The 25,927-nt window shown below is 48.0% G+C and overlaps 1 protein-coding gene across 1 annotated transcript in view; it reads right to left on the bottom strand.

The window, feature by feature from the left end:
* FLNB (filamin B) overlaps positions 1–25,927 on the bottom strand; it is an 88,257-nt gene that overhangs the window by 56,616 nt on the left and 5,714 nt on the right. Inside the window, exons 3-4 of the mRNA XM_021532436.1 lie at positions 14,998–15,098; positions 13,609–14,016 (exon numbers count right to left, since the gene is read on the bottom strand). Of these exons, the coding sequence (XP_021388111.1) occupies positions 13,609–13,957 (349 nt within the window). The 5' untranslated portion in view covers positions 13,958–14,016; positions 14,998–15,098. The remainder of the gene's footprint in view (positions 1–13,608; positions 14,017–14,997; positions 15,099–25,927) is intronic.

Raw genomic sequence — 25,927 nt, 5'->3', positions numbered from 1 at the left:
CACAGGTTACTTCAGGTCTCATCAAGGTCAAAAACCTGTATAACTCCTGCAGAGACCTCCCAGGGGTTGGCAGAGGCATTAGGTGACAAGCCATTAGTGCTGTCCTGTATCTCACATTACTGAATGAATGTTACCAAGCTTCAGTACAGGGGAGAACAGGAAGGTCCACCTTCAGGCACCTCAGGCATTGGAGAGGAAAGAATTGGAAGACAGGGCTACAAAAAAAAAAAAAGATGCCTCAGCAAGACCAAAGAAGCAATATAATAATGCAGAGATTTCCAGGCACCAAAGCGACCTCTGTGCTACTAACAACGTGTTTATTCACACTGGGGGTAGGTCAAGATAGTTATATGAAACAGCATGTAAAATCTTGCCGAGATAAATGAGCCTATTCAGATAGGGCTGTCTAACATCTCCTGTTAGACGCCAGGCACAAAAGCTGCAAGGGATGGACTTTGTGAAGCCAAAACCAACACATTTGAAATTATCAGAACTGATTACTGTTTGGGGAAATCCTTGGCCACAACATACACCAAGATTCAATTTTTCCATTTGAAACCAGAATTGCTACACTGACTGTGATTCACTGTACACAGGGCTGTTCAAAGGAAATCCCCATTCATGCAGCTCTGCACAGCTCAACCCATCTGCACTCCACACTGCAGCACCAAAGTACTGAGGATTGGAGTACATTTTGTGGTTTAGGGTAAGTAACACATCAGAAAGTAACCTACCAGTCACTTTAGCTTTGCAAGAGATTTGTGGTTTATCTCAGTTTTGATCATCTCTGATTCTGAGCACCTAACAGCACTGCTCTATGCAGGCTTGTTTTGAAGCATTTAAACACAGGTACCATCCTACAGATGCTCTCCAGCCCTCTGCAGCTTAATGACGGCATTATTCCAGCTATCACTGTCCAGCCATTTCCCTGAGAAGCAACAGGCAAGGTAATTTTAACATACTCTGCTCAGTTTGGCTGGGATAGAGTGAATTTTCTTCACAGTAGCTGGAACAGGGCTGGGTTTTGGATTTGTGCTGAAAACCATGCCGATAACACAAGGATGTTTTTGTTACTGCTGAGCAGCACTTACATAGAGTCAAGGCATTTTCTGTCTTTCACCCCACCAGAGAGTTGGCTGTGGATGAATGAGAAATTGGGAAGAGATAGCAGATCCTCAGTGAGTCAAGGGATACCCCATACTGCACGGTGTCATGCTCAGCACAAAACCAGAAGGAAGTGGAGAGGGGACATTTGGAGTAATGCCACCTGCCTTCCCCAGTAACCATTACATGTGATGGATGGCTGAACACCTTCCTGCCCATAGAAAGTGGCAAATAAATGCCTTGCTTATTAAGGTGTCTTCATCTCAACACATGAGTTTTCCCACTTTTACTCTTCCAATTCTCTCTCCCATCCCACAGCAGGGAAGTGAGTGAGCAGCTGTGTGGGGCTGAGCTGCTGGCTGGGCTTAAACTACAACAGTGCAGATTGGAACAGGCACTTTGAAATTACCCCCCAAATCTGAATTTCGTCAGTTCATTTTGACATTCAGACATAGTACTCACTCAACACAAACACACAGCAGAACTATCTCACCAGGCCACTGCCCTTCAGCACTGCTGTGATGATGTGAAACACCTAAAATGATGCTTACCCAGGCGGGGGTGACACACAGCCAGGCTGCTTTCTGCAGCTCCACACTGAGCAAGGGTGTGCAGGACACAGTCACTACAAACACATGCATGGCCTGGAAAGCATTGCTACTTTTCCATGACCATTATGAAGGTGTCTTCAAGCTTCTGTGCATAAGCCTGCTAGATTTAATTTCCCATCAGCTTTCACATACAGACACTTATCCTCCACCTCCACTGGAAACCATGACTAGTTTCTTGACTCTCCAAGAAGGAATGGGGTTGCTTTTTTCCTGAAATTCCAATTTTTAAGTAAAAAATATTGTGTGCTGTATCTTGAAGGAAAAATGATCTCCCCATTTTCTGAGGAAACAATGAAGCTCAACACATTTTTTTGCTCAAACACACTGCTTGTGCAATGCAGCCATAAACACACTTCCATCTGCACATCACACAAGGCTCTCCCCTGCACCGTGTGGGTTTGAGCCCTGTGTGTTTAACACCCCACACACGACAGCACTGTGTTTATACAGTTTCAGCTACAAGCCGCTAACATAAGGAATAGACGCTTGGCTTAAGGCCCAGATAATTCATCCAACTGTGGCAGCCACTATCACACAGACCTCTTTTGAGAGGAGCTTTCATGACCAGGAACACGGTGCTGAATCTGCAGAGGCACAGTCTGCACGGGTGGTCTCCAAGCACCTCAAAAAGGACCATCTGGGATTAATGGCACAGCTTGAGCACACATTAGCCCCAGCTGTGCGACACCCGCTCATGCAAACCATATACCCACACCTCCCACTCAAACTCGCTCCCTGCACAGCAAAGCTTTGCTTCAAATGTGTGGGTTTTGCATGGCCCCAAATAGTCCAAGTCCCCATCTCACCCCAGCTGCCATGGGCTCACCAGCCCCAGAGTTACTGTCCTGCACGATGGGTCCTGTGCCACGCCAGGGCTCTGCTCAGGGGCCATCCTGTCACTCTCCTAGCAAAAGGCAGAGGCAGGTCTGCTCAGCTGACACCATCAGCCTAATTCAACTTAGTCAGGAGCTGCTCAGTCATAACAGGCTCTAACAGAGTTTCCAAACTAGCCAGTGCTCAGAGGGATACTACCTTTCCCCTCCAGAGGCAGGACTTCAAATCCTCCAACTAAAGGCCTCACACAAGTCTTTCCAAACTTCACAAGCTTGCAAATCTCTCCCCAGTTTTCAGGGACAGCACTCCGTCACACACATGCTGACCAAGAAGGGTGCAGGCAAATCTTGACCAGCTACATGATCCCATTTTTAATCTGCAGTCTCACACTGGTCACATTTGCAAGCCTATTGTATTTCACATTTTTAAAAGAACATATAAAATTGTAGAACACTGGCTCTAGAGGCAACTATTTGCAGCAACTTCACAAGCTACATTGCTCTGTCTGATCCCCCATACCTCTTCCAGGTACCTACCAGGTTTGATGCAGCATTAGACATTGTTTTTTAGCAATTCCTCCATTTCACCATGAAAAAATGTTTACTGGTATACTGTTACCTCCATCCAGTCACAACAAGAGCCCCACAGGTGTTTATATTACCCCTAAACGAAGTCTGGGCTGCTTCTCTCAGTTCTATGTTTGAGCTTAAATACTGCTGCTAACCAAGTACTGCTTCAGAAGCCTGAGTTACTCTTCTTACAGGTAGAATAAGAAATATTCTGCAGTTTGTTAAAGCCTATGTTTAAGTAATAAAGCCGGTTAATTTAAATAGTTGCACTTTCTCTGCCTTAGGCAGTGCTTTCAACCAATAGCTGCAGCACTATGTGTGAAGCAGCTCTTTTCCCTTTGCAATTAAAACCTTTCAAAGGGACATGGTTTTATTCAGTTATTTATCTGTATCAGAAGAAATATTTCTTTACTCAAACACTGAACTCAGAGCTAGGCTACAAAACCACAGCAAAATTTGAAGTGTTGAAGTAGGGCTTTATGCTACTAACTTCAGAGGGTTTCCCTGTTTGAGTCAAGAGTCATTCAGCAGAGCTTTCCACCCAGGAAATCCCAGACATCTCCACTGCATACAAGGCCTGAAGTAGCTGCTCCTCACTGAAGTCTGCTGCTCATAGTGCTTTCACAGCAAAGCAAACCTCTATGAGACAACCCTCACAGTGTAGCTCCAAACTGTCTCTTTCAGGAAAACAGTAGATTCGGATATACTCCAGTGAGAATCCCAATGGCAATGCAGTTAATTCTATGGGACAAGGTCATCGTGATACCCTCGTCCAGTAGCAGATGCTTCTATCTCCGTAACTGCAGATGTCTGCAAGTCATTAGCATGCTTAGCAAGGCTCACTGAGCAGCCACAGATCATCCAGTGTGACAGCACCAAGGGCAGTGCTGAGCTGCCCCACTGTACAGTGGCTGTGAGCTGAATGCAATCAGCGTTTCTTGACGCATGTATTTGGAGAGAACCTGGACCACTAGAAGACTGCCTCAGGCTCTTCTATGCTTTTTGGATGCAAAAAACATAACTGGCCACCTGGGAGCTGCAGCTGCTTCTGCATGGCTTTGGGGAGCCCTAGGGCACATGGCAGCTTGGGGATCTGCAGGCACTCCTGCATCACCTGACTTTGTGGCCTCCCACCAATAGACAATTCACTTGGTCATTGGCACCTTGACTTGTCTGGCAATCCCTACTCAGCACTCAGGCCTGAGAAGTACTATTAGTACAGGAGCTGGTTTATCAACATGCAGTAACCTCTGCAAACTGGGATCTTCTCCAAAGTAGCTTTATTGGGCTGTGCAAGTTACCCTCCCCCCTTTGGCCACCCATGTTCAATGTCACTGTTCAGTTGTCCAGCACATATGCTGCATCCTCTCTTAAGAGCATCAAACTCACATAAGTCAGCACTAAATAGCATAGGAACACATGTTCACAAAGTACTTGGAGCATTAAGGTGGCACCACAATAGAGGGTCCTCCAGTCCTGGTTTAAAAGCCTCCATGTCTTAGCCCCAAATTCTGATAGTAGCAGTGTCCAGCACTGGTGAGCTCCAGCTGTGGCACCAGAAGTCACTGCCCTTTCAAGTGTCACCACAAATTTACCTGGCAGTCACTAGCCTAGATTTTCTGCTTCTTCATAGCTGCATTTTTACTACATATCTAAAAGAGCTACCAAAAGAAATAATCCCCAGAGACAACCAAAGCTGTTTCTATTTGACTTTCAATTAGATCATTGATCTTGTTCTAGCGGTTACATGAGCTATAGGATATTTGCATGCAACCACACTGGTAATCAACAGCCAGAACAAAACTGAAACAACACAATTAACATCCCAAGTCTTCCCACAGATGGTATTTTAAGTCTATTCAGACACCAGCTTGTCCCCTACAAGGGAATTTGACAACAAGCCATGCCTGAGTAAGTGACAACTGCTCAGAGAGCCACTGCAACTAGAGTGACATCAGCAAACAGCAGCCCTTCAGGAACATCCAGATGCTGAAGGAGGCTCAAAGATGCCCAGACTTCAAATTATTTGGGAGACCAACAAGCAGAATTACTTCTAGTTTTGTAGAGAAGCCCTACAGAAATTCACTGTCTAGCTGTGATGGTGAGGCAACACATGATACCTTGCACCATCAAGAATACAGTTAGACGCCAGTTTTGTTTAGCAAGCCAGCATTTCCTGTTCTGTAGCAAGGATCAAAAGCAGAGAGATAAATCCAAGATTTGTGTCTCACACCATGACAGATACAAGGTGTATTTATTATACTGTCAGTTCCCAGTGTGGAAGATGCATCAAAAACAAATGCAGGACCCTGCACATATACCCCAGATCAGGCTCTTTGCTCCTGTAGTCTGAGACTAGGGAAACCTGCTCCTATCACTCACCTTATAACAAAGGGAGGATCTGTGCAAAGCTAAATCTCACCTCCAAGATGTACCCATCAGTGTTTTAGCACTGAGACTTGAACTAGTTCCAAGACCCATGGAAAGTCCACTAAAATTGCTGCACCTACTACTGCAAGGTTGTTGTGAGAAAAGGGAATGCAAAACAGTTAATTACACCACTTAAAGAAAACACAGATAGAGCAAGTTAGTATCTAGCTGAGGGGAACTGTATTTCCTCTTCTGTGTTTGAATAACCTTCAAATGAACATATCATGGGTGTTTGCTCAGCACAGCTCTGTACGCTGTGCCTTCTGCTGCAGGGCTCCAGAGCAGACACAACATAGTGTACATAACATAGCTCACCACTTGCTCATTTTGGGCCCACCAACTACGACAGCGCATTTTATATAGGCTCAGAAATGCAGAATACATTGTCTCTTTGCAAGAGAGGCCACAGACTAATCAAAACCAGTAGGCAGACACAAGCACACAGGGTAGCCCGAAATTGCCATGGGCTGTGAGGTGCAGAGGACAGCAGCCACCAGCTTCCTACTCCCAGGTCAGGCTGCAGCAGCCCTCAGGGCCAGACATGCTCACAGCACCAATGCAAAAGATAGGAGTTGGCATTTCAGAGCAGCATTTAATAGCTCAGCCTAGAGCTCATCACACAAGTTTCAGCACAAAAAGTGGGTGGAAGCACATGAGCTATGGTCTAGCAGTTGCCTCCAGTGCTTTCAGCTGCTGCTCTGAAGCAGAGCAGCCCTGCAGAGGGCTGTGGCCAGTGTTGCAAATGCCTGCACCTCACCCAGGCAAGTAGGATGCAGCAAGAGCCACGCCAGCAGCATGGGGAGAGCAGAGGGCAGCTGACAGCCCCTGCTCAGTGCAGCACCCACACCATGCCAGAACCAACCACAGCAATGTGACAGTGGGATGTGCTGCAATAGCCATTGCCCAATTTTCCCCTCTCAGCAGGCAGGCTGAGTGTCTGCATGGCAGTCTGTGCCCACCTCGCCCTCAGAGGACCTATCACTTGGGAACTGTGCTGCCACGAAGCCTGGCCAGCTCATGCCAGAGTAATTCAATGCTCTGACAAATAAATGCGTTGTGATTTACAGCATGGCCTGAAGCAAAGGAGAAGGAGCCACAGCCCATGATGTCATTGCAGCCCACAGTCATTTTTGTACTGTTACTGGGTAACGTTGGCAGGAGAGTTCATGCAACCTGCTGCTGCTGTTAGATGAAAACAGTTCATCCCTTTGCAAGAAAGGCCACAGCCTGGATGGTCCAAGCTCTGCCACTAACAACTCACCAGCCTGATCAGTAAAACTTGCTATATTTCAGTGACCCAAACAAATTAACTCTGAAATATCTGCTGAATTTATGCTTTAAAATAAGAGACCACCTTCTGTATTTACTGGCTCCTTCCCATTAGTTTAGTTGTCTACTTCTCCAGGTTGTAAGGAACAGCAAAAGACCATCACCTCACTTGGAGGAAGCATCCCACTAGTAACCAGACAGTGAAGCTGCTTGTGTGGCCATTCTTCTCAGACACTTTAGAGAGACACGGCTGTTTTCTTTCAAGGGCAATATCAGTAGGAGGTTCCAAGAACTTCAACCCATCACACCAGGGGAGACAGGATTCAGCTACTCCACCCTCTGCCCACTCCCAGGCAGCCCAGGGCAGTAGCCGCTGATTTACTCACCACAAGGGAGGATGTGCTAGGCATCCCTTGCTTCCCCAGGAACTTGGGCAAAGTTTCATTTGGCCGCTGTTTGAAGTGCCTAGCTTGTATTCACTGACACAAAAAACACAGTTTATTCTTGCAGTGGTTGCATCCCAGTTACCATGTACAAGCACAGTAGGAACTAGACATAGCATACATCTCACTATGGATGTTAGATTTCAACTACTTACAGCAGAATAGTGCTTACACAAGGATTTGCAATCCAAAGCCCACCACAGCAGATAAAATCTTCACTGTGATGTACCAGATATCATGTAGGCATCTTCAAAATTCAAGGTTAGCTGCAGGAGGGACAGAAAGCCAAGGAAGGCTGACAGACAGGTTATAGACCACATCAGAGCCCAGAGAACCTTCTGGTTAAGATACAGCATACACTTATTGCAAGGCTTTTGAGTACAGAACTGGGATTTATCTCCTAATGATGACCTAGAAGAAAGTCCTCCCTATTAGATTACAGAGCACAATTTCTTCCTTAGGAGGAACACAAACAAGGAGGAGTGCAACTACACAAACTTTTGTCTTGTGGGGAAAGAAAATCAGCACCAAGTCCCCAGAAGCAGAACCTAGGGGGGAAAACTCACTAGAGTTTCATTGCACAAATCCAAATAAACAGGCAGAGCTTGCTTAGCCCATTGCACAGAACCTCAGATCTCACCTGACTCAACTCTGAACCGGAGGTCAAGCTCCCAGGAAGAGCAAGGGTAGCTCTACTCACCCCACCTGGTGGGGGGGGTTGCAAGAGGGTCGGGTGAGTATCCACTTTTACCACACACACAAACAAGTACAGCAATCAAGAAAATACACAGAAGCAGCTAGCACAAGTTTCACAGACACAGTATCTTCATGAAACTGCTAATCCTACTTCTCCAAACACCACCTAAACACACATACTGTTCCTCCACCACTTTTGACCATTAGCAGGCATTCAGACTGCAACAAGCCAAGCAGTGCCACATAGTGAAAGCTGTACCACACTGCTCAGATCATCTAATGAGGGTAGGTGGTGCCTTCCCCTAGTCTTTTCCACATATATTTTGGGTTCAAAACTTCCCACAGCAGTTAACATTCAGCTACACAGCATTTCCTTCCTCCAGCAGAGTTACACTTGATTATATCCAATTCCGTTTTTCTTGCCACATCCAAGTTGATTGCAGCTACCCACCTCATCTACTTCCAACCACCATCAATACCAGGGTGCACTCCTCCTCCCCATGGGTGGACACTCTAGAACAGGACCCACAGAACTATCAGAGGACACAAAAAAAAGCAAGAAAACCTCACAGGCACCTACAGTTTGTCTACAAAAGCCTGGCTACATCAGCAATAGCCAGAGTCACTCTCAATGCTTTGTAAGCAAGAGCCACTGTGACAGGCTCTTCAGCCACACTGGTACCACACCAGACAGATCCAAACACCAGTTCACTGAGCTCTGCGTCCTTTCTACTGTAAGGACTTATGACTCAGGTGACATACGAGCACACTATCATGCCAGGCAGTCAATGAAGACAGGGCCACCTGATGCTGGTGGCAGGGACCTGGTAAGCATCACAATACAGCAGAGGTTTGTTCATTCCAGCATAACCAGCAAAACACTTTCACTCTGGTGTGCTTGCTAAACATGGATTAGTGGTCTAAACTTAGCAGATCCTTGTTCAGGACCCAAACTAGCTGCTCATCAAAGTCTTTTTCTGAGCAGCAAAGAGAAAACAGAATTCTTCTGCAGCCTGGGGGATTCAGAGACCATTGTTTTACTTCCCATTGCTTGGAGCAGACACAGAACAATGCTGGCAACACAGCAGCATGACCACACACAAGGCTAACCACATTCTTAGGTTACAGTTGTAGGCTAGAAAAGTTATCCTAATCCATTTAGATTTAAACATCCCCATGTAAATCAATACAGGACGTGGCATTAGAATATGGAGCAGTTAAGATTTCAGTCCATCCTGAATAGCTGGCATAGCCTTCAGTGCCTTAAATAAAAAAGCTGTTTAGCACATTAGTCTATCTGGCCCTAAGTAATTTTACTGAAGTTTGATCACTTTACAAGTTTCCGCTCATATGTAAAAGAATGCAGGAACAGTCTGTGTAAGCTACCTTAAAGTCTCCTGTAACTTGGAACTCACTTCCAAGGCAAAGGCACTTTTTCATTAGACCAGCAGTCCAACTACTGAAACAGAAGGTCCTGAGGAGACCAAGTTCCTTCCAAAGCTGAAGCCATCTCCAGCGAAGAGGTTCACTGCACATCTATCAAAAATTATTTTCAAGGAGAAGGAGTTATTGTCATATTTCCAAGAAGCAGAAATCTGCTTCCAAGACACACTGGATATTTTCCAGAAAGCAGCATCCAAGGAAGTCACAGATAAGTGGCAGACAAAATGCAAGTGTATTTTGACTACCTCCTTATGATGTGTTAATAGAACATTGAGTGAGACAAAAGAACCCTTAAACATACACAAGCTGAAAACACAGGCTGAAAACACATTTTCTTTTTTCTGTTTTCAAGGACCTAGCTCTAAGCGTTACACAACAAGACATTTACTGTTTTACAAGAGACTAGTTTTCCCTCTGGAAATGTACCGTTTATTTTGTCACTCTTTAATGTATCCGCAGCATAGGGAAGAAAGTTGGTTTTCAACTATTTTCCTAAAATGAGATTTCTGTAAGGTCCTCAGACTCACAGGTCATGATACTTTCAACTTAAGCACACTATAGACCACAGTGTGTGCATCAAGTACTTGATCATTAACCAAAACCCCACCCAATGCACAGGTTAGGTTTGGTCACTACCCCTGCAGCTGGGATATGCCACCACCAAACTCACCATGAGGCAAGTACCAATAGACCATGATCATAGCCCTATCCTCTCCTCAGCCATCTCCTTCCTGGCATAGCTTAACTCCCTGCATGCACTGCAGCAGGACAAAGGATCACCACAGAGACAAATCTGTAAACAAATCACACAACAGTAGCCAAGGCCAGCACTGGATCCACTGCCATGGCACAGACATGCCACTGCCCATCCATTGACTTTCACTGCCACTTCACATCCTGCTGTTGTGGGGCAAGCCAGGTCAGCTCACTTACCTGGTGAAAGTGCAACCTGGCAGAGAAACCATATTTTTCAGTTTGCTCAATATGACTGTAGCAGCCCAAGACTGCAGTTTCACTCAACAAGGCAGCTTGGCACCCATTCTCCCTCTACCAGTGACACAAGGCTGCTGGATGAGCAGTGGCCATGAGAACATTGCCAAGAGGTACTGAGCAGAAGAGTTTTCAAATAGGACCTGCTGGCTGCAAGCTTGGGTGCAACTTGGCAGGTCTCACCCCAAAACCATTTGCCAGGCTTCAGCCACCCAACTCCTCTGTTTCTAGGCTACATGAATTGACACCTATTACCAGTTACCAGGGTTTCTAGGGACAAGCTCAATACCAAATTAGCTTCAGCTCCCCTCCCTTTTCTGCTAAGCAGTCTGTAGAGTTGATCAGCCCCTTCAGCCAAGAGCAAAGCCCTTGTGTTCTACATTCCTGGCATCCTACTCCCAATGCCTGTCATGCAGCATGCCACTCAGCACCCAGGAATTTGCAATTATCTCAGTCTAGCAGACAAAGAAAAAGGCTAGACTTAATACTTGTTAACACTTGAGCAGCACAGCAGCCACCTCACTTTGAGCAGAGGGCTCCGTGAAGTCACCTGCTCCCACAGCAGCTTTTTCAGAGCATTCACTCCTATCTTTGCTGGATGGCATAAAGCATTCACTCTTATCTTTGCTGGATGGCACAAAGATGGTCTTTTTTACAGTAGATCACAGATGCAGTCAATTTTGCATTGAATTGAAGACACTTCATGCCCAGAAGACAAGCTTCCTGAAACTAGCAAACGACTTTGAGCAGAGACTAAACACTGGGTAACAGCAGCAGGAGAGATTGGGCTTCTAATATGCATCCAGAAAGGGCTGTGGTCAAACACTGTGAATAGGCAGACTTATTTTAAATATACAAACATTGAATGCCAAAACCTTGCTACTGAAAAGATTTTAAAATGTGGTTGTAGTACAGCAGCAGTAGCTGAGCCATAACACATGGCTTCCAAAATGTTCTTGGAAGTTAAATAATAACTGGAACAGGCACTGCATCCACTTAGCAGAGGTCTGATGGCATTATTAATGCCAGAAATCCAGCAGGCACAGCTGTCAGGTTTCCCCAGTTGATTTGGCGCTAAACACCCCAGGCCCTGAAGACCAAGCTGGTCATAAAAGTTCTCCACCTAGAGCCTTTACTAGTTTGGTTTTTTTTTTCACTTCACCTCCAGGATTTGCAATGGCCCTGATTTTGTTGAACAACACAAAAGAGACTAAACAGTAGAAACAAAAAGAAAGCCTCAAGTTCTTCAGAACCTGCAGAGAAGAACACACCAGGGGCAGGTAGTGATCCCAGTGGATGCTGCATCTGCAGGATAGGTGCTGAGGGCTTCAGCCCTTCAACCCAGCAGAGCACTGCAAGGCTCACTCAGAATGTCTTTTTTGGAAAGGGCATTCAGCATGTTTTTTTGGGACAGGCTCAGTTTATCCAGGACTGTACAGTAGGGCTCCTGTGCTACTCCTTGGCTTCAGCTCAGGTGGCAGAGCACTGATGGAGCTGTACACTCCTTCATGAGAGGCTTGGATATGGCAAAAGCATTAGCAGTCATAGTCATTCCATTCTCTCAAAGCTTCAAGTTTTCTCAGAGTTTGGTTTTTTAATAATCAACACAAAGCAAGTAAGCTGTAAAACAAATAGACATGTCTTAAATGGTTACAGATACCCTGCAGTTCAGCCTAACTGTGCAAAGGAGCTGTGCTGCTGGAGCAGCATTTCTAGAACGGAAGTCACTGAAAGCCAGACTTGCTGGAGTAGCCTTGATCTCCCAAGCCCGTCACCCTCGGGAAGTTCCACAGACAAAGAGGAAAGCAGCTGGAGCAACAACATTTTTCTAGGGAAAACAATACAATAGGAGGGGAGTGCTGGCCTGGCGTTGGAGCTAGTCCAGCACCTGCCACAGAAAGGTGAGCTCTGATATTAGCAAAAGCTCAGCCCAGGAATTAGCAGCTGCAATTCGAACCCCACTGGGTACAAAGGGAATCCATCTCTAAGTAAATAATTAGCACCAACTTCATTCCCAGCTGCAAGTTAGCTGTTCTGCCCAGGGAGGACAATCGGCCACTCTGGACCAACAGTCCTCACTTCTTGTCCAAAGCTGCTTTTACACACTAGCACAGGGGAACAAGAGGGTACGCGGCTACAGGTTTCCAGAAAGGGACAGGTCTCTCCCAAACTGGAGAAGTTTCTATTTTCTTGCCTTTGAAGAGAAACAGCTTTTACCTTGGCCAAGCATTTAGGAAAACTGAGAAGAGCCACACTACAAATTCAACTGTGCAATTCACGAGGCCAGAGTCATCAGGAAGCAGTAGTTATAGTTATCCGGCAAAGAGCTAGAAAAGGCATTCACATTCCTTCCCAGAGATCTCTCAGGCATTCAAATTACTGCTTTACAGACTAAATTGTGGCCACACCTGAGCTATTCCCCAAACGGTCATTGAATGCATTCATGAGAGATCATCCGCACATGCCAGCAGCCTTCTCTCCAAACCACCAGCTACCAACCAACTGCACGCTCCACTATGGCATGGACAGGCAAATCTAATGCCAGCCTGGTTGGCAGTAGCTCAAAGCACCCATTACCTAGGCTTAGCAGCGTTCCTTGAACAATTCCTGCCGTAACCTATCGCAGCAGAAAGATTGAGGAGAAAGTACAATGTTGTTCAAAAGCTGCAACTCCGCTTAGGCATCAGTGCTAATCTGAACACTGGCATCATCTACTGGGCTGTGGAGAGCAAAGTCTCTCCGCTCTCCTATCCTACCTACGGCTGCAGCTATTTCCGCACAGCCGTGAGAGCCTGGCGCCGGCACCGTGCCCGGAGCCAGGTACGCCCAGCTAGAGCAGCATCGTCCTGCCGCATATTTCTGCCGGGCTGCTGGAGGGATCAGTGCCTGGAGGAAGTGGCTGCACATGGAAAGAACACGCTCTGGGCAGTAGGTCTCTTCAGGAAAGACCTGAAAGCGAAGCTTCACCTATGAAGTAGTGACCATGAGGGACGCTGAGGAGGACAGGAGCGCACTGCCAGCCCCGACAGCCGGGCTGTGGGCAGCCCCACGGCACACAGAACTCTTTAAAAACAGAAGCAGCAGAAGTCCCTCAGCTCCCGAGCCCGCAGCCCCTATTGCTCTGAGCCTCGTCATGGTTCCGCCAGGCAATGATCCAGCGCAAGAAAAAACACAATTAAACGAGAAAGCAACAAAACGGCCCGCCGGAGACGCACTCACCGATGGAGACCAGCTTGATGCTCTCCCGCTCCAGGAACTCGAGGGCCACCGAGACGTTCTCCAGCTGCATCTGGCGGAAGGTGGGCCGCTGGTGGTACTTGCGGTACATGCGCTTCTGGCTGAGCACCTCCAGCAGCGCGATCAGCCGCAGCCCGTCGCTCAGGTCATGCTGCAGGTTGCCGATGCGCTTGTTGACGCAGCGCAGGTGCTCGTTACACCAACGGGTGAAGGTGTTCTGCTGGATCCGCTTCCAAGGCGCGTCCTCCGCCAGGTCCTTCTCGGTGGCGGGCATCTCGCCGTCGGGATCGGCCGCTCTCCGCGCGCCCTGACCCCGCGCCTGCGTGCTCATGGCCGGCCCCGCTCCGCCTCCTCGATCCGCTGCGCCCCGCCCGCGCCCCGCCCGGCCGCCTGCGGGGAGGGAGAGAGAGAGAGAGTGAAGAGCGCCGCGCTCAGCAGAGGCCGCTCTCCTTTTCCTGCTCTCACTACTGCCGCCTCCCCCGCTATCCAACCCGCCCGCTCTGCGCGGCCCCGCGCCGCCGCCCGGTATTTATCCACCGGGAGCGGCACGCCCTCCGCCGCATCAACCCCGCGCCCCGTCGCAGCGGCCCGCGGGGGCCGGCCTGCGATGGGCTCGGCTCGGCTGGCCCGGCCTGGCAGAGCCCTTGGTGAACCGGGACCACCCTGGGCCGACACTTAACCTGGCCCAGGTGCCGGGCGGGGCTGGGCGCAGCCCCCAGGCACGGGCAGGATCGCAGCTGGCCTGGCGCTGGTGCCCAGTGGGGGTGCAGCTCCCTCACCCCACAGACAAATGAAACCCGCAGTAGGAACAGGAGTGCAGCCTCCGACCCACCCGCACAGCCCCACTCGCGCAGGCGACACAGGTCAGCCGCCAGCCGAGTGACGGCCGTGGGTGGATGCAGCCACGGTGGGTGACCTCTCGCCGGGCCGGCAGAGCCCGGGCTCCGGGCTGGGGGGATTCGGTTCTGCACAGCCTGCGCCGGGAGAGGCTGAGGGTGCTCACACGGAGTGCGATGTGGCAACGCGACGGCAGCCTCTGTGCCGACACACACGATTTTATAAATAATAGAAACCTTTAAAAGCAGTCAGTTACGGTTCGATTTCTTGGGGGGTTCTTCGCTTTTCCCCCCACTTTTGTGAATGATTTCCTGGCGGGCCACTCCCTGTAGACATACAAGACTGACTTGCCGCTGACTCATTTGATGACAGCAGAGTCAATAGAGCTACTCCATTGCTCCACAATGAATTTTTGCAGGTCGCCGAGATATCTCATGACACTTACTGGGTCCCTGAAAGCTGCGGTGAGGCGTCCCTGCGTGACCCTATCCCGAGGGAAGCCTGTGCCCACCCACTAACCCAGCACGCACTTACGGTCTTGGCTTTGCTACCGGGAGCTGCTCCGCTGATTCAAGCGAAGTGTGTGTGTGTCCACCTATTTACATCAAGGCTGCCACTCTGAAAGGTGCAGGTGTCTGTCAGAGAAAACAAATCCATTAAAATACAGTCAGTAAAGTCTAAATTAAATTACTATGGTTATTTTCAGCTAGAAAATTCAAATACAGATGTGCAAGGGTGTTATTCTAATGCCTCTGCTAAACCATCACACCATGGTTTCTCTCCAGTGACCTAATAGATCCTTCCTCCAGAATACTTTATATTAGATGCATTTGGTGACAATAAATTAAGAAAGAAGCAAATACGAAGGTGAGGTAATGTAGGAGTTAGTCTAAACTTCCATTGTTCCCTAATCAGCATTGCCTCCTGTTTTAAAACTCTCAAAGAAATCAGAGGTCAGATTTAGTATACTAAAATGTTGAAGTGTATCTCATGGCATGTCACTGCCCTTTCCTCAAATTACTGAAGCTGTTTTTATTATTCAAATAAAATCTGCCACTAAGTGAGAGCTTTTATTTACAGAGCAAAACCAGTGACAGGGCACAGAGATGCTGCAGCCAGGGTAGGCTGTGCCTCTGCGAGCAGCTCTCTGCTGTCAGCTCAGGCTTGTCCAGCCCAGGGGAGAGCAGCCTGGAAACATGGAGCTGAGCCTTTTCTCAAGGACTTTTCTCCCATCATCCTATACTTCATCTTTTAATAGATACTAATTGCTTATTGACTTTGGCCTGGGCTGGGACTCCTTAGCAACCATTCCACATCCAGATTAGCTGATTGCTTATAATATTTTAATTTCCATTCCTTTTCACTGACACACCTAGTAATGCACACTCTTCAATATCACTTTGTGCCCATGCCATTCAGCAAGTTGAAACTTCAGCCATTGTTTTTTCTGTAACAAAGGCAGTGAATAGGAATTGCGCAGAAAAAAGACAGAGTTAGTACGAGGACCTCTATTTTTAACTTAGGTATTTCACTAAAATTTTCAATAAAAGTAATTTTTTCCATAGACTCAGCAAAGAAAATTTTTATCCCAATGATGTACTGTGCAATGACATACTCTGCACACATAAGGACAGCGGTTTCTTTTAGTGGTTTTCCACCACTCCATCCATCCATCCATCCATCCATCCATCCATCCATCCATCCATCCATCCATCCATCCCACTAGAAGCACTGAGGCACAAAACCAGATGTGAAAGTGCTCAGCAAAGCTCTGGCACAGACATGCAAGCCCAGCTCACCCCGTGAGACTCAGGACAAGGGCAGTGGCACAGTCAAGGCTGTTGCTGTTGGGACCATGCAGGGTTGGTGGGGTGCTGGTGGTCTGGATGCAGCAGCCTGTGTCACAGCTGCCCTTCCCTGCACATCACAGGGCTTTTGATCCAAATTCAGCCTTTTGCATCCTGACTGCTTTCATGATTATTGGGAAACAAAGACTGCTTTATGGGAAGAGAATGAAAAAAGCAAAATGATTTCTGCTCTGAGGAACAGATCTTGTTTCGTTCCTTTCTTCCCAGTCATAGATGACCCTCACAGATACAGTCTGATCAAGATTTCTGGTTGATTGCAAGTGAAGAGAGGCAGGCCTCTGCCTGCACGGCACCCCATCGCCTTCACAGGTGACTGAGATCAGGAGAGGTGCCCTGTCTGGGACCTGCTTGGCCAAAAATGTGATATCCAGCTGTGGCAGCAACTGCAGGGCTGGGCATCAATGCTTGGTCTCATCTACCCATGAGAGAGTCTCTCTGTACTGCTCTGTAATTGGATTTTTCTTGGGGTCGTATTTGACCTGAAAAATACGTTTCCTTTTAAATGAAGTTGGAAGACAGTTTAACACAAGTGAACCCATGTTTCAAGTTTCATCAGGAGACTGAGAAATAAAAACAAGCTAACCCATGAATCTGTACTTGCTGGAATAACATCTTGGTACTGTATATTATTACAAATGAACTAATGTATGCCTTGCAGAAATACCTTATGTGCATATTTATATGAGTAGATATTTGTGTGGATATAGACAGAAAGGGAGGGAGATTTCAATACTATGCTCTGGGGTGGATACTTTTTTTTGTTTTGATTTGTCCTGTATGACAAAGATCTTTCCATTCCATTCTTCCTTTACTTGCTTGATGCAGATACAAGGAAGGAAGAACACTGTCATTGTCTCTTGAAGCCTGGTTTTGCAAAAGCAGAAGGGTGTGGGGAGCTGCAGCATGGGCCTTCACTGACATCAGTGAACAGCACATGATGGGGTGACTAACGAAGTCAGGTCTGTTTCGGAGTAATCAACTTATCACAGTCTCATGTGATGATATGTTCTTGGATTCCTCCAAGTCATGAGCCATACATGAGAGATCCCAGCCATTTGGGACACTGTTCATGCTCTCTGCTTGACATATTGTTCATCGACAGATTGCTTTGATTGTAAGAGTACAAGAATCAGAATTAATTTCAACTGTTAATCCAACATCTGCACATTTTTCTTAGAGCAGGAATCAGCCATGGCTGAGCATTCAGGCTGAGTCTTTGCAGGTAAAAGGACTTTTCTCTGCCCCAGCAGGTCATGCTTTAATTATCACATCTCTGAGGATCTGTGCAACAGAAATGTCACCTTCTGAAGATTTCAGTGGTGCTGCTAATACACAAGGAGCAATGACAATTTTTTTCCCACACTACAACTAACCTCACACAAGTGACTTTGAAGATGCATCATATCTCAGCAGAAATGTACTGAAAAGCCAGCAGGATGCCTCCATCTTTTCCAAAAGTTTCTGTCAAAGCAGCAGCACACTGAAGGTTTGTGCCCTGGGGCTGTCAAAACTTGTGACCTGTCAGGGCAAAGGCTTGGAAAAAGAATAACTGGGCTATAGCACCCGGGTAGCTTTAGAAATTTATCAGGAGATTTTAAATATTTATAATTTTTTGGCACATAATAGCCTTATCCAAACACAGGACAGCATTGTGCATTAAAACAAAAGCCATGGATAACAAACGCCATAAAATAAATTGTAGCTTATTCACACCAGTGTGCAGATGCTAATCCTCACATCCCCACGGGGCAGCTCATCCGTTAACCCAGCACCCAGCCAGTAATGCTAAAGATCCAGCAGCCGTGGCTCACAGTACTTAAAGGTTTGCCTTTTCAGAAGCCACAGGCATGGAAACTCAAAGGAATTTCATGACTAAGTGACCATAAATGCATTGCTGCGTGTTGGCAGCACCGAGCCTGGCTCAGCATCACAGCTGGGTCCTCCCAGCCTCCCGTGTCACATACTGCACATTTTCTTCACCCGTTACCTATTTACTGGGTTCTGAAAGACAATAGAAGTGTTTCTTCTCAATTTATGTAGTCATTAAACATCTTCTTTTGTTACCATGATCTCTACGAAGTGAAGCCAAACCAAGCTGTTCAAGTCAAAGCATGAATCAAATGGATTGCATCATATGGATTGCATTTTCCTTATTCAGCAGCTCTATGGAAGGCAAAGAAGTTCTACATTAAACAGATATTGGCTAGGACCTTTGATACAACTTGTTCTGAGTTTTTCCATCTTCTGTTTCCTCCTCTGTTATCCAAGGAAGACAGCAGTATGAGAGCCTGCAGCAGCAGTTCAGCCCAAATCAGAGAGAGGGATGTTATTAGGCAGAGAAATCTCTGGAAATATGCTGAAGAATATAACTTGTTCTAGAATTTGCATTGAAATATATATTTGGGAAGTCTATTCAGGCAAGAGTTGCTTCTAGTAGCAGTTGTGTCTGGGGCAATTTTCATCTCTCTGTGTCTGGAAGAACATGGACTTTCTTCTGCACAGAGTTCTTGCTGCATTATATATGTGTATATATATGTCTTTCTGCATCATGTATGTATCCAGAAGCTGAAACTGGTGCCAAAAGAAGCATCCATCTGGCAAACACAGTGTTTTGCCAGAACTTGCAGTGCTGCTTTTGCCTTGAGTCCCAGGGAGACCCACAGCTGGAATTTAAAGGTCTGGTTTTGACAAAGGCCCTAAACAGCCCAAGAGCAAGGTTGTTTGTGCTTTTTGCTATCCTGAAACCAGAGGAGAAAACTAAACTGCAATCCATCTAGCACATACTGGAGGAGCAAGGACAGGGCATTCCCTGGGAGTGTCTCATGCTGGAATTCACCTAATTTATTTGTCCAAAATACCCTTGCTGCTTGTTCCCATGAAATGTTATGAAGTTGTTATCTTTTTCTTGGTTCATCTATTTTTTTTGACTGATAAACTGATGCAGGTTGTTTAATTTTACTTCTGTTTAGTGAAGTTGTTTTTGAATGAAAAAACACATACTCATCACCACCATATATAAGTATCTCTCTTTCCAAAATCCAAACAAAGTTGTGCTGGTACCTGAGGACAATGCCTGGCAGTGCAATTGTCCCCACAGCAGTGCCTGCTCTCAGCCAGAACCTCCCCCACCCCCAGCACCAGGAATGCAGCAATGGTTGCACTGTGGGTGTCCGTGCGAAACATAGCTTACCCAAATAAATGTGACTTGACATATCAAACATGAAGTTGAAAAATAATTTGAAATAGCAGCTCATTTTTAAAATAACTCAGGATCTGATTTCATGACCTGGGAAGTCAGATCCTATACAAACCCACACAATGCTCCAGTGTGCAGCTAATCAGGGCTTCCTGCCCCTAGCAGATACGGCAGACACGGGCCTCATTAGACATTTTCTCTGCTTACTTCCAACCTTACTGCTTGTGTTTGCACTCAGGGTAATGAGAGTTCTCTTCCTAAGAGGATACACCCATATTTCTCAGGGTTGGAATTTCTGTGCTTTTACTCTGTGAGTTGGAGTTTGCAGGAGTGACAGTGTAAAGTTGGAATTAAACATCTCAAGTCTGCCAGAGCTCATGGACTACACAGAATTCCAAGTGTTTCCCAGTTACTCTTCAGGAGCTGATGTAACCTGAGATACAGATGAATAGTTTTGTTTGACTTCAGAGGAGTAGCCAAACTCCTCCTTGGGACAGCTGGATGTAGCATAGGAAGGAACGCTTTCCAGGGGAACAGTGTATATCTTTTAAACAAACCAAAACTTTTCTGTGTAACATAAACAAAAATTGTTGACCTATGTCAGCCAAAGGGAGAGTTTATTTGGCTCTCCTGGCACACACCCCAGGATGCAGCAGTGGGGTGAGAATGCCAGTGCACAGAGTGAGTGAAAACACAAAATCCCAGCTATTTCAGAGGAAAGGCATGACACTGTGGTGCTCGCTTCTACTGATCCCACGACGGTGTTCTCATGATGGCAAATAATCAACCCCAGAAGCACTTTTAAGTGGATTTGCTTTCTGCAAAAAGCTGAAGTCATGCTCCTTTCTTTTTTAAACATTCTTACAAAAATATTCCCAGACAGAAGACTTGCGTAAAAGAAGCTTTAAGTCTACTGACTCATTTGAAAGCTGCTTTATTAGCCCCTACACGGGCTGATAAGCCCTGCCTGGTGCATAAGGACACAAGGGCTGTACATTGTTCTGCTGCTCAGCTCACTGCAGTGCTGGCAGCCTGGGCTTGATCCAGCCAAGCAATTAGAGAATTTAACTTCCTCCATAAATACTTGTACGTGTGAGGCCATGTGTTTGGGGGCATTCCTCTACTTGAAAGGAATCTAAGGTTTTAAACATGTTGCAGAACCAGAAGGAGTTCTCTGTGGACAGCATCACATTGATTTGGGTGAGAATTCGGAATAATAAAAAGCAGAAGAAAAGCACTTGGGCCTGATCAGCACCCACCAGCCTCAAGCCACCCTTCCCCCTGCATAGTTGTTAGTCAGTTCTGCTATTAGTGAGTATATTGCAGCATAACAATGTCCTGCAGCTGAGCTCTGCCTAGCAACACCCTCAAAGAGGAAAGGCGGGTGTGTGGGTTCATGAAGCACCAGCAGGGGGAAAAGGCAGGGTGTTGCCACTGTCCCGGAACAAATGGAAGACACCACCCCAGGGTGGGCAGGAGGAAGATGGAGGCTTGGAAAACCCTGAGCTGTGTGTAGGGTACTGCATGAACTAAGGGGCTGGGTGTCTGGGGACAACTCAGCAAGGGTTTGTCCAAAGAAACTGGAGTTCTCAGATGGGACAAAACAGGGCAGGAAGAAAGATTAATAGATCACCCATGGCACAGTCAGTGCCTTACCAATTCCAGTTCCTAGGATCTTCTCTGGCTGTATACTTTCCCTAAAAAATGTGAGATTCCCCTAGGGGGATCCTCACTTTGCTCTAGCTCAGCCTTTGGCTTGTAGAGCAAAACCTGCAATTCCCAGGTTCCTGCTTTTCTCAAATGACGATTCCTGGATTTTGTGAAGCAGGCCCAAAAGACTAGAAGGGATACTAATGGCAGACAGTGGCATTAGAAAGGTGCTACCAGTGGAGCTAGCTGGGCAGCTGGCACCTCTTGCTCCTTGTGTGCCTGGCAATCCTGAAATGGGAGGTAATATTGAGAATGAGCCCAGTTACAAGCTATCTAATTGAAAAGGACAAAAAAGTAAAGATAGACCCTTTTCAATCAAGGAGCTGTGTATTTCAAAGGGCAATTCAGCCACTGCAGCAGCTGGTGCTGCACTTCAGCTCAGCCATCTGGTGTGGCACTCCAAGCAAGGAACTTTGTAAGTATTGTCACTTCCCTACCTGCTAAAACACCAACCAAGAGCCTGGTATGATGCAGAAGGGGAAAACCAGAGCCCTGGCAAGCCCAGTCCTACAATCAAAGTGAGCAAGAGCCAAATGTAAAAGAGGAACAGGGCTGGGCCATTGTTTGAGAACTGTTTTTGAGGTGGCCACTGTGCCTTAGTTCCAGCTGCCTCATTGCTGCAATACTGGTTGTAAGAGGGGGAGGGAAGAGTGAGTTAAAGATAGAGCAGCCCCAGGTAAGTGGTTTTATCTTTACAGCCCTGGTGATAACATGGTTTGCAGCAGGATGGGGGTGATCCGATCCAGCTGGGGCCAGTTGTACTATGTGGAAGCCCCACAGGGTCATGGCAGTGAGGATGTCATCAGTGCAGGGCTGCAGGAGTTCTGCAAAGCTCTGGGTTATCACCACTGCCCTCTCAGAGGCACTGGATGTTTGCACAGGCACAGCATGGTGACTGCCCAGGTGCCTCTGGGGGCCCTTGTTTGCTTTTGGCTTCTCTAAGGCTCAAGCCTGAGAGGGAGGAAGCAGCAGCTCCTTTAGGGACCAGAAACAGCCCCCAGATTGCAAGATGCACCAGGAGGGCCAGGTGTACCTACAAGTCTCCTTCTGCTCTCTTCACAGCCATTGTCGTCTGGATATACGTTCTCTTGGTTGAACTTTGTATGTAAAACTCTTCCTCTGTTCTGCATGGACTTTAGTTCCTTGGCACTGCCATTGCTGGCTGGCAAGCAGCTGGTATGACTGTGTCCTAAAGCATGGGGCTGAGCAAGGCAGATGCCAGCACACCTGTGTTATATCCATCTCTCTGGGAGCAGCAGGTAGGAAGACCCCACAGCAAAAGACTTTGGTCCTGTGGGAAAAGCACCAATCTGGCTGTTAACACACTGGTGCTGCTGGTGCTCAGCTGGCACAGGTACCGTGACACAGCCACACCCAGAGCCTGGGAGCTCCACACAGATGGATGAGCCGTTCTCTGTTCTGTGGCAGGCTTGGCTCCACAGAAGCCTTCCTCCTGCTCCTTCGCCAGCCTCGGCAGCGGTGTGCTGAGTTTTCTGCGGTTCTCACAGCAACTGCAAATTTTCCTTTTGCAAAGCAGAAATTCTCTCCCGGGTTCCTTGACAGCAGCAAAGTTCCAGTAGCGAAGTGGCAGGGAGTGATGTAGCAGCTGCCAACCGGTCAAGTACGACTGGAGAACGGCTTTGTTGTCTGAGGGGTGGCAGACCGGCTTCCCTTCCCGGCAGATCCAGCCGCTCTGACGGCTCCTTGGACCACTGATGAAGTGGGCAGGGGGTGCCTGCGAGCCCAGCCCGGCTCCGTGCCCGCCGCTCCGTGCCCCCTCCGGGCTCAGGGCCCCCTCAGGGCTCCGTGCCCGCCGCTCCGTGCCCCTTCAGGGCTCCGTGCCCCCTCCGGGCTCCGTGCCCCCTCAGGGCTCCGTGCCCGCCGCTCCGTGCCCCCTCAGGGCTCCGTGCCCCTTCAGAGCTCCGTGCCCCTTCAGAGCTCCGTGCCCCCTCAGGGCTCCGTGCCCCCTCAGGGCTCCGTGCCCGCCGCTCCGTGCCCCTTCAGGGCTCCGTGCCCCTTCAGAGCTCCGTGCCCCCTCAGGGCTCCGTGCCCCCTCAGGGCTCCGTGCCCGCCGCTCCGTGCCCCCTCAGGGCTCCGTGCCCCCTCCGGGCTCCGTGCCCGCCGCTCCGTGCCCCCTCCGGGCTCCGTGCCCCCTCCGGGCTCCGTGCCCCCTCCGGGCTCAGGGCCCCACAAAGCCCTTGGCGCTGCTGCCCCCTGCCGGACCACGGAGCCCGCTTGGCCCGGCCCTCGCGGCGGCCCCGCCGCTCCCGGCGCCGGACGAGCCCTAGCAAAATTCCTTATTGGTTTCATTTGATAAAAATCCCTACCAAAAAACCCCGCAACGGTGAAATCATAGAGCCGTAGAATCGCTTAGGCTGGGAAATCTCTCTAAGATCACCAAGTTCAACCATTAGCCCAGCACTGCCAAGCCACCACCATCATGTCCCTCAGTGCCACAACTACATGGCTTTTGAAAACCTTCCAGGATGGTGATTCCACCACTGGCCTAGGCAGCCCATTCCGGTGCTTTTAGTGAAGAAATTTTCCTTAATATCCAATCTAAACCTTCCCAGGTGCAACTTGAGGCTGCTTCCTCCTGTCCTGTCACTTGTTACACCTGGGAGAAGAGACTGATCCTTTCAGGTGGTGTAGATCCATGAGGTTCCCCCAGGTCTCCTTTTCTCCAAGCTAAACTCCCCCAGCTAGTCCCGAGCAGACCTGTGCTCCAGCCCCTTCCCCAGCTCCCCTGCCCTCCTCTGGACACACTCCAGCACCTCAATGTCTTTGTGCAGTGAGGAGCCCAAAACTGACCCAGGATTTGAGCTGTGGCCTCACCAGTGCCCAGTACAGGGGGACAATCACTGCCCTGGTCCTGCTGGCCACACTATTGCTGACACAGCCAGGATGCCACTGGCCTGCTTGGCCCCCTGGGCACACCTGGGCTCGTCTTCAGCTGCTGTTAACCAACATCCCCAGATCCTTTTCCAATGGGCAACTTTCCAGCCACTCTGCCCCAAAATCACACAAAGCCTGCGCAGCTGATGGGTTCATTCGCACTCTTCAGGCCTTGAGAACTGCAGTGGTGGGGTGGGAGCAGCGAAGGGGCTGTGCTGCCCCTGCTGCGGCCTGGGAGTATCTTCTCATGCCGCAGGAATGTGATTATGTCATGGCGAGTCCCCCACACGCCCCGCTGCTGCCTCCCAGCCCGCTGCCGGCTGACAGCTCTGGGAAGCATCGTTACTGCTGAAATGGAGGCATAAATTTCTGCTGGCAGGGCTCCTGGCTGTAAAAACTTGTAAGCTGTAGCAACCGCTCACTGCGACAAAGTTACTCCGACGTTTCCCATGGTCCTGGTACCATCCCTCAGAGCTGGGGGTAGGAACAGGGGGAAAATGTTTTAAAAACTTTTCATTTTCCTTATGTAGTTGAGCATTACCGGGGGCGATGTTTCTGCCTGTGCATGAATTCTTCCTGCTGAACTCATGGGGCATGACGCACCCACAGGAGGGGAGAGCATGCCCAAGACAAGAGCGGCTGAAGTACACTCCTGCTGAGCTACTCTTTCTGAGGATTTGTATTTCTTTTTCCAGCCGAGGAGTTTTATTATTACAGAAAGAACATGAGATTTTTATGAGTGATTTTACAAATTAGCTTCTCAAATTGTTTGCAGCAGCACAAGAAATGTTGCAGTCATTAAAGTTCATAGAAAGTATCAAATGCTCCATCACCGCAAAGCTTTTCCTTGTTGCAAGAGAAACAAAGCAAAGTCGCCCCTGGCATGTTTAGACGTCTGACTCAGAAATGCTGCTCATCACCTCTCTACCATAGCGTACAGCAACTCATCCTGCCCTTGTGCACACTGCTAGAACGAGCCCAGAGCTGAACGAGCACAAACCCAGCTACAAACATGATTTTAAAAACAAACAACTAATTATTTCCATTCACCTCATTTAATTTGGGCTCAGTGCAGAAATGCTATTCATCTAATAGTCCAAAATATGTCACGTATTAGGAGCTAAAGAGTCCAACCCAATGAATGAGTCATCACCCAGTGGATGAAATCCCATATCTTCATGGCTGCTCATAAATAAGACAAGCTCAACTTTATAGTAAATCATAAGTAAACAATGAACTATATGAAAATCAGACTCAGCTGTGTTATAACTGCATGGGCACAGTGCCCACACAGAAATGAAAAACGAATGTGATACCATCACTGTTGGCTTTAGAGACTGGATTTGGGACTGAGACTCCGAAGAGGGGTTTTGATACATGTAGTAGGGCAGTCAGATATCCAGGCCTTTGAGGCCACTGCAGATGCCTGTTTGCAATAAAGAACATGTTATCTTGGCCATTAGCACTTCTGAACCTCCAATTCCAATGGGCAGATTTTCTTAAGTTATTGTCTGGTATCTTTTTGCAACAGCCCACAATCTCCGGGCAGTGCTCTCGTGTTCTTGCAGCCTGCTCCTTCACCAGTGCTCCCTCCTAGAGGGAAATGAAGAGCAGCAAAAAGATGTTCCTTCACCCTGAGATGAGGATTGGCACATCCTGTGCATCCCTCATAGCCATACCCTGAGTGCTGGGGTTGGATTCACAGAGAGAGCTGGAGTTTTTGATTTAATACCTATTTGAACCAGTGCTGTGAGAGAAGGCAGGAAATAGCAGAAAGTATTGATCAACCTCTATC

Source organism: Lonchura striata, chromosome 12 (assembly GCF_046129695.1).
Source record: "Lonchura striata isolate bLonStr1 chromosome 12, bLonStr1.mat, whole genome shotgun sequence".
NCBI lineage: Eukaryota > Metazoa > Chordata > Aves > Passeriformes > Estrildidae > Lonchura > Lonchura striata.
The sequence above is the reverse complement of the archived record's forward strand: the minus strand, read 5'-3'. Positions and strand labels throughout refer to the sequence as shown.